The sequence below is a fragment of the Oxyura jamaicensis genome, chromosome 19 (genome assembly GCF_011077185.1).
Source record: "Oxyura jamaicensis isolate SHBP4307 breed ruddy duck chromosome 19, BPBGC_Ojam_1.0, whole genome shotgun sequence".
NCBI classification, from domain to species: domain Eukaryota; kingdom Metazoa; phylum Chordata; class Aves; order Anseriformes; family Anatidae; genus Oxyura; species Oxyura jamaicensis.
Window position 1 is genome coordinate 9,789,216 of NC_048911.1, and position 11,295 is coordinate 9,800,510.

At 48.9% G+C, this 11,295-nt stretch overlaps 1 protein-coding gene across 1 annotated transcript in view; it reads right to left on the reverse strand.

Moving 5' to 3' along the window:
- ACACA (acetyl-CoA carboxylase alpha) overlaps nt 1-11,295 on the reverse strand; it is a 113,150-nt gene that overhangs the window by 64,073 nt on the left and 37,782 nt on the right. The window contains exons 28-30 of the mRNA XM_035343442.1: nt 10,716-10,834; nt 3,366-3,389; nt 610-753 (exon numbers count right to left, since the gene is read on the reverse strand). Coding sequence (XP_035199333.1) covers nt 610-753; nt 3,366-3,389; nt 10,716-10,834 — 287 coding nt within the window. The remainder of the gene's footprint in view (nt 1-609; nt 754-3,365; nt 3,390-10,715; nt 10,835-11,295) is intronic.

Genomic DNA, 11,295 nt, shown 5'->3' on the forward strand with positions numbered 1-11,295 from the left:
AACACTGCTGCTAGCTCCCTGGAAGCATACGGCACTAAAATCCACAAATCACACTGGTAAGGGGGAAAGGGAGGGAGGGAAAAGTACTCCTTCCCTTTGCAGGACTGAAACTAAAAGATGAGGAGGCAGTACCTCCTCCACCCCTCAGGCGGAAGCAGAGCCTGGATCTTCCAACTCTTGTCACATTGCCACAGATCTGATGGGTGCAGGCACTCCTGACCGCTAGGAGCTCTGCTGTTTGGGTTTTGTTTGGTTTTGCCTGCCCCTAAAAGGCTGAAAGCATAAAGGCACCATCCTCCCACATACACACGCATGAACAAGAGCCCTGCAAATCAGCACATTTGCAAATGATCTCCAGTCGGCAGGAATTCCAGATGCCGATCCTTCTGGCTGCGAAGTGCTCTCACAGCAGCCTGCAACTTTGCGTTATCTCAAGGGGACAGGTGAAGGGATCCGAACAAACGACCACCCGGCACCCCAAAAGCTTGACAAACGAGCTTGGGACCGCTTCAAACCTGACCCTAGACAGTGGCAAAGGTTTTGCTCAGTTCCCTTTGGGCCCCCCTAGGAAGCTGGCGACACAGAGAGTTGTCCCCCTTCCCCACGTACCTGACAAAATCTTCGAAGGTGCGGAAGGAGACCATTCCACCCATCCGCTGGCACGGCGGAGTGAACGAGTTGTCCAGCAGCACGTCACTCACGCTGGCCACGTGGACCATCCCGTAGTGGTTGAGGTTGGAAGAGAAGGACATTCTAAACGGCAATGCAATAAGACCACAGTCAGTGGGGACAACGGAGAGATCTGCAGAGGAGAAACATCTGAGCGCGATCGTTTGCTTTGGCCACTGAAGTGTGGCTGCTTATCCAGCGTAACTGTGGCACCGTTTGTCAGGTTCCCCAGCACGCCGGAGCTGCTGGGCTGCCTTCTCGTACAGCCCTGCAGTGCTGGCGTGTCTGGTGCCACTGATGCTCTTACCTGGACGTCCTCCCAGACGCACAGGAACAGGAAAGGAGGTGGGAAGTAACGTTACAAACCTCTGGGACAAGTACTCCTTAAGGGAGTTTTATCGAGATGACAGGCAAATTACGGCTGTGCAAAGCTGAATGCGTTTTTCCTCCTGTATGTGCAGATTTTGCTTTACACGTGGAACACCGAGCTAAACAAGAATGATTTTTGAAGTTTTGGCACTTCAAAGCTTTAGTGAATCTTTTCAAATTAGGTGGAAGTGTACCACACTGTATTTGCTTATTGCTTCCAGATGTTTTCTAGCCATACTACAATTTATGCTCCTCAAATGCAGCGTGGCACAGTGACCTCTCTCAAACCCTATACTTGAAGCAGGATTTTCTAGAGTCTCACCCTAGTATTCCTACCCTAAACAAAGTCCTGTTAGGGTGTTTGCCAGTTTAACTGGTGACCAAATTAATGTGCTTTTCCATCTGGTTTAACCCAGACGCTGAAAACTCTTTTATTTTGCTCAGTTTTGATTGTTAAAAGGTGGCAGCTTTTAAATAGGAGCAGTTGGCCACAGAACACGTCTGTTTTATGGAGCAAGGAAGCAAGGCAGAGCTCCAACCCCACTGCCCTCCAGGTGAGACCCTTACTGCCTTGGTACTCATGCCTGTACCTCTGCTACCCCAGCACTGCGATACACCATGGCGACCACACCGCTCGCACAGGAGCCATTCCTTAGTTAAGAGAGGACTGGGACAGACCTACATAAAGCCAGAGGAAGGCACAAAGTGAGAGTGCCTTCCTTCTCTTTAAAGCAGGAGCACTGCTCCCTGCCACCGTCAGCTTCTTCCCTGGGAGAGGGCGAGGTCCTGAGCATGTTGAAGTATCACTGACCTCTCACGCAGTTCAGTGGCTCTGGCAGCAAACACCGGCTGTGAAATAGTTTGTGCTGTTCTGGGAACTTTTATTTGTGTTCCTTAAAGACCCACAACAACACGGTCAAGAGGAGCAGAGGCAGCTCCTCAGGCAGCCTGCGCAAGGCGTACTGCAGCTAACCGGGCGCCCTTCCTCTACCCACTGGAGCTGAGTTTTGCCTTCTCTGTTCTAAGGGGCAATAATTTTCTCTGATTTCTGAACTGGGCTCTTCAGACTCATCTGAATTCACGGAGGGGCCTACCTCAAAAGCTCCCTGCAGCACGGTGAGACTTCCAAGCTTGCTCTGAAGAGAGAGGAGAGCCGAGCCGGCGCACGGCAGCGCCGTGCAGCACAGAGCTGCTCGCGCCCTTGCTTCCTTCTCCCCGGGGCGCAGGAAGACGTTACCAAAGGCAGCCTTCAGCCTCCCCAGCTGGTGCCGCAATAGGCAGGAGGTAACAGGAAGGAATCAGGGCTCTGATTCAGCACAGCACCTGCTCGATTTACATCTCCTGAAGCCACAAGGTGCTCATCTGCTGCGCTGAGCAGCCGCCAGCGACATGGCACACCCAGCACCAAGCTTCTTTTTGGATTGCTGACACTGCTTTTCCTGCCTTTATTAAGTCTTTTTTCCTTTCATACACAGCAAAGCGTTGTGACACGGCCCTACGTATACTGTGAGCAAGTCTGAAGTATCCTTGGTGTGATCAATAGCTCTCCATGGTTAAAGTCACTCCGTGTTTTTGTAATTTATCTCTGATTAAGACCCATGAGACTTTCAAGCCCATTTTTACTATTTTACCCTAAATAGGCTTGTAAGCAGTAATAAATAATAGGTATTCATGTTTTGAAAGAGAAACATTTTTCAGGACATGCCTTGGTGTACATTTCTTACAACTAATACAAGAAATATCACAGAACAGTAACTAAACAGAAAGACAGCAGACATTTTTCATGTATTATTTAAAACAAGAAATACTTTCCAACTGAGACATGGGAGGAAAAATTAGCATCCAAAACACAACAAAACATGCTGTCAGCTGTTTGAGATGTAGATTCATCTATGGCATGAGAGAGGTGAGACAGCCTCGACAAATTCTAAGCTAGTGGCAAGAAACCAGAGCAGCAACAGGTATGCTATCAGCTAGAAGCAAACCCCTCTTTCACTGTGACACCCTACCAGAGGGTCAGCAGCTGGGAATCCAGTTCCAAACAAGAGAGACCCAAAAAAGAGCTGTGTATCGTACTGCAGATGAACCGAGTCACCTGGCAAATTTAATTGGAAAGATTGCTGCATGCAAAGCTGCTTTTAAAGGGTAAAGGAAAGCTGAAAACATGTTTTAAACAAAGGGAGAGGAAAAGGGAAGGAAAAGAGTTATGTTTGAGAGCTTCCCAAGTGAAGAGAAGGGTACTAAAACAAAACATGTTAAAACAGTAAGTATTAGGCTATTTTTTCTAGTCTTTCTTTTCAAATTTTAAAAGATGACGAGTACCATACCTGTTTAGCGTGGGGATGTTCCCTCTGTAATCAAACAACCACAGTTAGTTACAGATTGGTTAGTGAAAGCCATAATAAAGAACTATCATCGAGCTGATACACAGCCCAGCAACAAGTTTACAGTTTACTGAACCCAAATTTGTCATCAACCACCAGCAATTCGGCAGCACTCCCTGTCACCGGCCCTGAGAAGGCACCCACCACCTGACCTCGCCTGCCACGACTGCCGTGGGGAGCAGCACAGCCCATGCACGGGACATGCAGATAATACATACCGGGAACTGCCTTTGCGAGGTACCTGCACCTCGACAGCATCTCTTTTATTGTACCACCTTCGAGCCCTGTGCATACACCGACGAGCTTCACAAGCAGGAGCAGCCGGGGAGCGTGCCCCCCCGACAGGAGAGCGAACAGCAGCGCAGATGCAGGAGGTGCAGTATTCCGTGGGAACACCAGGTTCAGGAAACGAAGCCAAACCCTCGTTGCCAGACCAACACATGCAGCAGCAGCCCCCACGTCGGCTCCCACAACAACGCAGTAACAAAGCAAACGCACACAGAAACACCGCGCAGTACTTGGCATTGTCAGCATCCGAGGCCTTGAGCACCAAAAGGAACAAGCAGAACTTGGGGCTAACTTTAGGGAAATGTTAACGTTCCTTTTTTAAGGTCAGTCCAAACCCCTTCGTATTACTGCATGAAGATGAGGGCTCCGCGAGGCACACAGGAAAGGAGGTGAGGGGCACAGCAGGAGCGCGGCGCAGGCCAGCCATGCGAGCTACGTTCACAGCAGCACGAGGTGGCACATCACTCCAGGCAAGATGCAGAACTGCTGTGATCTGGCATTCAAATTAGTAAAGATTAAACTGAAAAAAAGAAACATGCACACGGGAGGCTCGTGCAGAGATTAGCAAACACGAAGGGACTGAAAGCAGAGCTTCAGGGAGCGTGTAACTGGACATTGGTCCTGCCCTGCAGAAACCTGTGGGAGAACAACCTCACACCTTCCTAACACCCTTAGAAAAGGCAGAACCCCAGCTACTGGGCGTGAAGTCCTGGTGTGCAGTGACCAGTGTATTTCCATGGGCACAGCCCTGAACACGCTGCCTGGATCACGTCCTGCTACAGCCTGGTTTTGTCACGGGGGAGTCGTATTCACTGTGGGGTTGTGTTTGGTGCATTGCTCAGGGGGGAACAAGTTCCCATAAATTCCATATAGGAGAAAGCACACATCGGGCTAAAAACTTACCTATTTGATGGTAAATAACCAAATTATTTAATTTCATTTGGAGCTGGGGGGAGAGACCCTGTGCTGAAGAGCCTATTGTTAAGACTGAAAGGGACACGGCCTCAGGGGTGGAGATTTATTTATTATTCTGGAATGGTGGGAAAGCTGCATGTGATCTACTCCAGCTGGAAAAAATAGTCTGGAGAGGACTGGCAGCTCCTACACCTGGTACGCTTGTGTAGCAGTCCCTGGAATGCTTTCAGAAAAGCTAAAAAAATAAAACAACTGAAAAAAACCAGCATAATAAATGTTCATTTTTGTCTCAAAATGAATGCCCCGCAGCCTTGCTCAAGGAACTGCTCTCGAGCCACTCAGGATAGAGGTGAAGAGGTTCTGGTGAGAATCGCAGCAAGGAAAAGAGATGAGGCAGGGGCAGAGGTGTGGGAGGGATGGAGAGCAGTGCCCTGGTTGTGCTGCCCCTGACCTGCAGCCTCCTCAGCCCCTGAAGCTGGGTGTCTCCTGCCACTGAGACGCGCTAGGAGGCAAAGGGCTGATGCTGGCAGCCTTGTGAAAAGGCATCGCAGCCCCCTCGCCGAGCTGCACCTCGGCAGCTCCAGCAAATAAAAGAGGAGCTGCGAACCAGCCTGCACTGCCCTGCGGCAGGGCCACCACGGGAGCAGGGCCAGGTCTGGGGGCTGAGCAAACGCAGCTCACGGTGCACGCACCAGCAGTGCTCCCACCACCAGCACTCGTGGCTCATGGCAGGACCAGAAACCTTGCCACCACGCCAGCCCCGACCCTTCTCCCTCTCTTCCTTCCAAAGGCCCTTGTGGAGCAGGGAAGCTGAGCTCACTGGGAATCCGCTCTGCATGGCACGCTCCAGCGTTACACCGCTCCTGCCCAGGCAAACAACAGCCCCTCAGCTCCTTCCTGCACCTCCGGGTTGAACCCACAGCCGTTTCCCCTCGCCACCCCCCACTTTTTTCTCTTAACCAAGGGAGCTTCCCGCTGGAAACGACGGAGCGCATGCAAAGCACCGCGGGCGCAGCGAGCTGTGGCCGAGCGCAGCGCAGGGCAGGGCTTTGAAATCAGGCAGCAAAGCGGAATCAGCAGAGGTCGGCTGAATAACCCACTTGTAGTTATTACCAGCGGTACCACAGGAGAAAGAGCAATTCCACTGGCTGTGACCAGTGGCATTCCTCCTCTGTTCCTTCATTGCTGTAGAAGGATCTAAACAGAAGGCTGCGAAACATGCCTCGAACCATACATTTTGATTGGGTTTTTCCTCTCCCTCTTTCTTTCCTTATTCTTCTGCTCCCTCTGTGATTCAGCCAAGCTGAATCTGCTCCTGAAGTCCAATTTGCATACAATTATCATCGTTCCATTCAGTTTGCTGCCCCTTCCACAGCCCCTTCTTTGCTCTGCTGGAAGATTTTGCCCTTTCCGAAGCAGACAAGCCAAGGGAACTGCAGCACATTACTGCTGCCTGCTGTCTAATTAACATCAAACCCTCAGCACGAGCTGCGGGGATTTACAGGTGGCCTGGAATCATTTTCCCCTCCTCCCTCTGGTATCAGCCGGTCTCCCACAACAAGGAGGGGACCTCGGGCTACCTACTGATAGGCTTCCAGTTGTGCGCTCGGGTCTCCGGGCTTCTGCAGCCGGAGCCCAAAGCAGGGTGGCTGCTTCAGTCCTGGGAAGCCAACGACTGCTGCAGGAAGCTCTTGCAGCATCTCTCTTAGTCCACAGGAGATTATTTCATTCGGTCAGCAACCCAAATCTACCATTATAGAATCACGAAGCACCCTAACGGGAAGGTGCCTATAAACACTGCTCTAAACGTAACCGAGTTCTGGTTTCTGGCTGTTCTGTAAAAAGCCTTGTTTGGAAACAGCAGAAGAAATTTGGCTTTCAGCCTTCCAAATGCTTTCAACCTGTACGCTAAGGCAGAGGCTGACAAAAAGGAACAAAGTACTCCATAGATGATAAAACATCAAGAGACAGCTAGGGAGAAATCATGCACCACTCTTAAGCCTTGAAATCAGCAACAGCAAAGTCCAGGTAGGGTGTCAACAAACATCCACAAACAGAAAGAGGAGGCATCGGGCAAAAACAAGCACGAGATAGTTGAGACATTTATACTGAGACCCTTGGAAATACCAGGCAGCTACTGACCAGACCTAAATTCCACCCTCAGACTCATCAAGGACAGCAGAACGCAGTCCCAAGAAGGAATTCAAGCCAGACAAACCTAAGGCACTTGCCCACATGCCCCTGTTTGCTGAGCCGTGTGCATCCCAGCTCCAAACTCAGGTTAACTGGACATCTGTCTATCAAGTTTCAAAAGTAAAACTTGCTTTAAAGCAAAGTAAGCCGATTATCAAATCGTAAAGTCTTTGGTGGCTTGGAGCGTATCTGGAGAGAACCTGCTCTGCTAAAGCTTTCCTTCACCTCTAGCTCCCAGCGGCAGGTCCTGGCTTGAGGTGCCCCGGACATCTCAGGGCCAGCAGGGGTGGCACGTGGGACACAGCAAGGCACGGGCTCAACGCACAGGGGGATCAGGAAGGCAAGGGTAAGGCATCAGAGCGAACAAAAGAGCCTGGGCTGCACTTCGGTTTCATTTGGGGCTGAACACAGTCAGAAGGCAGAGCCCTCTGTTATTGTTGCCATACCCCAAAATAGACACATCCAGCATTTTTATGTCACCCTTGTCAGCAATTGCCTCAGCGTGTGACAGAGCGGCGTGCTTTGCTGGAACAAATCTTCCTGAGCTCTTCCCTCCTGATCCCCCAGCACAGCTGCTGCCAGGGAAGGAAAGATCAAGAGAGCAGCTGCACAGCCTGGCTGGGGGAAGGCAGAGAGCTGGAGAAAAGGGGATGCTTCAGGAGGAGCAGTGCAGCAGCACGATTCTGCAGCAGGCTCCACAAACTACCTACAGCGGACATTGTCCCAGTTTAATTTAAACCTTACAGCCTCAGACATAAGAAAGGCGGTTTGAAAGCAGGAGAGTGGGATTATTAGAAAAAAAAACCTTCTCCTGTTGAAAACGCTCTGTAATTCCCTCTCCCTCTTCTTCTAGCAGACACTCAATGTTTCTTTGAACAGGAGATTTTAAGCTAAGAATAGGCAAGCACTGTTTCATGTGCCGAACACCTCAGAAAGGCCTTTCAGCGCCTGTCACCTGCCCTGCCATTCTCACAAAGGGAGCTGAACTCTCTAAGCACCAGTCAATATTCCCCCAGCTTCCCATCTCAGCAGGGCAGCCTGAACAAGAGGGAGGCGAAGAACATCTCAGAGCTCGTTTCTTTCTCGCATCTTTTCTCACCGGGACTCCAGGCAACAGAAAGCGGCAGGTTATCCCAACGCAAGGGGCTCCGCACGGAAGCGTTTGCTCGCAGCGCCGCTGCAGCGTGCGGCCATCAGCACCCCGCAGACACCCCTCTGTCACCTCCTCTGGGCCGGGTTGCTGCGACACCCTCTGCTCGGAGGGGGCTCGGAAACTCCACTTACTGCCAAAGGCACCAGATGGTTACCCTGCACTCCTCATCTGGTTGCACTGGGCAATAAGGACTGATGGTTCTGATCTATAAAGCTGTCTGTGGTTTCAATTAGAAGTTCTTCTCCCTGTGCCTTACCCTTGCAATCAAGATCAGTGGGGATTCTTACAACAGGGTGTTTTCTATTAGTTTAAACAAATAATTCCCAAATCGGTTTCTGCCCACAAATCCCACCAGGAGCGGGTTGCATTTCCAGGATTTCGTTACTTGGATTTAAAAGGTTTTCTTTCCTCTCTGCTTCCATGTAAAGCTTTACTGCGGGCAGTTGATGGCAACCATTCAGTGGTCAAAAACACAAAGTCGGAGTGCCTGGTGCAATCAGTCAGATCAGAAGAAGTGACTGTGACTGTTTCTGCTACAATTAACTGAAGCCACATCAGGGTTAAACACCAATGGCACAGAATTTAAATATTCCACAATTATAAAGGCCCTATCAGTTTGCAATTATCTCTACATGAATATTTGCTCCGGTAAAATTCAGACTCTGGAGCATTCACAGAAATCAGACAAAAAAGGGAACAGGGCTCAAAAATATCTGATCAAGGGCCGAGAAACGTGCTGCCTCACACAACACCAGCTCCAAAACGGGATGCTCTCTCTGGGCTCTGTGGTGCCCATTTCTGGTTCACCAGGACCCAACCCTGCAGAGCCTCCAGGGACATTTTCCCCGGTTGGCTGGGATATTTTGGCTTTGGGATTTGCCCTTAGAGTGCATTTTTAGCTTTTCAGTCTAAGAGTTCATGCTACAGAAGATACAGAAAAACATACGATGGACTTAGAACATCATCGAAAACAACAAAGAAGACTCAAGCAAGACAGTGTCAGAGTTTTGAGGTTTCGGTGCTCTGTGTCCTGGGATTAACGTACGGACTGCCTTACAGGGAGCTTAAATCTGCACACTCGGTGCTAATTTGATTCCCTCGGTACCCTGCTATCTGTTGTGCTTTAGCTCCCAGCCACACAATAGCTGCACAAGGAGGTACACACTGCAAACAGCTGCATTAAGCAACAGGAGTGAAATTCATCACCAGCAGATCGAGGTGCAACTCCAAGGAACCAAACCTGCCTATGCAAGCAGGGAATTTGTCCCCAACGTCTGCTTGCCTTTGCACAAGGACTGCAATGCATTTTCATTCAACCATCAGCAGTGCCGATGGTTGAGAAGCAGAACTGAGCTTCAGAACGTCACTACAGCAAATTCAGCATAAAGGGGAGAGCAGATTTCAGGACAAAGAAGCTGTTCCCCAAGCAGGTAACAGTTCTCATCTTCCAGCTGACCTTGTCCAATTAAGCTTGTGCACAGTAACAGAGCAGTGGTCAGCACTGGCAGGCCAAACAACCCGCAAGCAACAGAGGTGACTGAGACTAGCAAAGAGAGGAAACGGAGAAAGAATGGGAAGGAGAGAGAGAGATTATTATAAAGGGGTACTAAAAATAGTATGCAATTATTTACAAATATTCTAGAGATGCAGAAAACAGATGAGACCAAATGCATGTCCCATTTGTATCATGAGTGTTTTGTGCTGCTTGTTGAGGACAGTCATTCATTTCTAGCAAACCAGCTTCTGAAAACCATTTCATAAAATGTACTGATGGATTCTCAATGAAGCGAGACTGGACCCCATTGCCCAGCCCCACCAAAAATAAAATAAGGGAAAAGATGCTTGGAAACAAAGGAGGAAAATAGCACGGGAAGCACGCTGCCAACCCAGCGCAGACCAACAGTGGCACCTGGCGGCCACGGACACTCACTGCGCTGCTGGGCTCCGGCAGTCCCCTGCCTGGGACAAAAACAGGCTGAAACAAAACATCCTCCTGAGGTCCCGCTGGAAATGAAAAACCACTGGGACTGACTAGCCTGACAGATGCTAAAAAAGTTCTGAAAATCAAGGGGGCAGGGAACGGTTGATGTTTTTGGCTGCAACTTTGAGACTCAGTAATCATGAGAAATATATTCTGAACAATACTGACTGAAACCCGAAGTATTCCAACTCTCACGTCTCTGTATAATATACATTTACGTGTACGTCTTAGTTTCCTCTGTGAAACAAACAAAGGCTGCCAGTCCTTATTACGCTATGAAAAAAAAATCACCTTATCCAGTAAAGCCAGGTTTGAAAGTAGAGCCAATCAGTACAAAGGGCTGGCAGGGGAGCACTGCGGAAGGAGGAAGGAGACTGTTTGACTGCTCTTTATGAAAATTCCTACTACTGATTATTCTGTCTGGAATCGCATCCTGCAGGAAGCTTGGGATTCAGCTAGAACTGAAGCTACACAGCAAAGTTACTACACAAGCTTAACTGAAAACTGGGACACACGTGAGAACTGTGTTATATTTAAATGAATCCAAACTGCTGGAACTACTACCCACAGCTCCTGAGGCTTTAAATAATTTAAGAGAAGGAAGTGGGTAATGCAGGGTTTTATCCTAACTCATTTGTGCTTATCTGCAACACCGGGACCTAACCATTTCTCTACCAATTCTATTCCAAGCTTTCTCCACCAAGATAGCACGTAGTTCCTCATAAACCTCTGATCCCAAAGGCACCTGAATATGTGATCTGACCTGTTTGGATGGGAGGTAGGTAGCATGAACTGGAACTCCACCACACAAGTGTTATCCTTCAGCTGGCGGTGCTGGACACTGTTTAATTCGTAGGCAATGTATGCCCTTCGAACATACACCTGGTAAAGAGAAACTCAGTCAGCTTAACTGTGCTACACAGGCACAGAGGAGGAAGACAAATGACACACCAAGAGAGCTCTTGAAAATATTACAAACAGTACAGATACCTCTATCTAGATAGAAATCTAATTCAACCAGAATAAGTTAAATATTGTTATTTGAGAAAGGCCGGTCTGGCAGCATGCAACCATCACCACAAGGCACCGGGTGGGCCGACCATATTCTCTGACAGCAGCTTCACCTTCAATCCTTTCAACCATGTAAATCTTCTTCAAGCAGAGAAGATAATTTGTATCTGAAATTTCAGCCAATTATGAATGTTAATGCTGTTAAGTGCCAAACTCCAGCTATGCCAGATTCCACACAACCTACAGCTCCCAACCTTGCAAAGTGACACTGATTGAAAAATAAAATAAAATAAAATAAAATAAAATAAAATAAAATAAAATAAAATAAAATA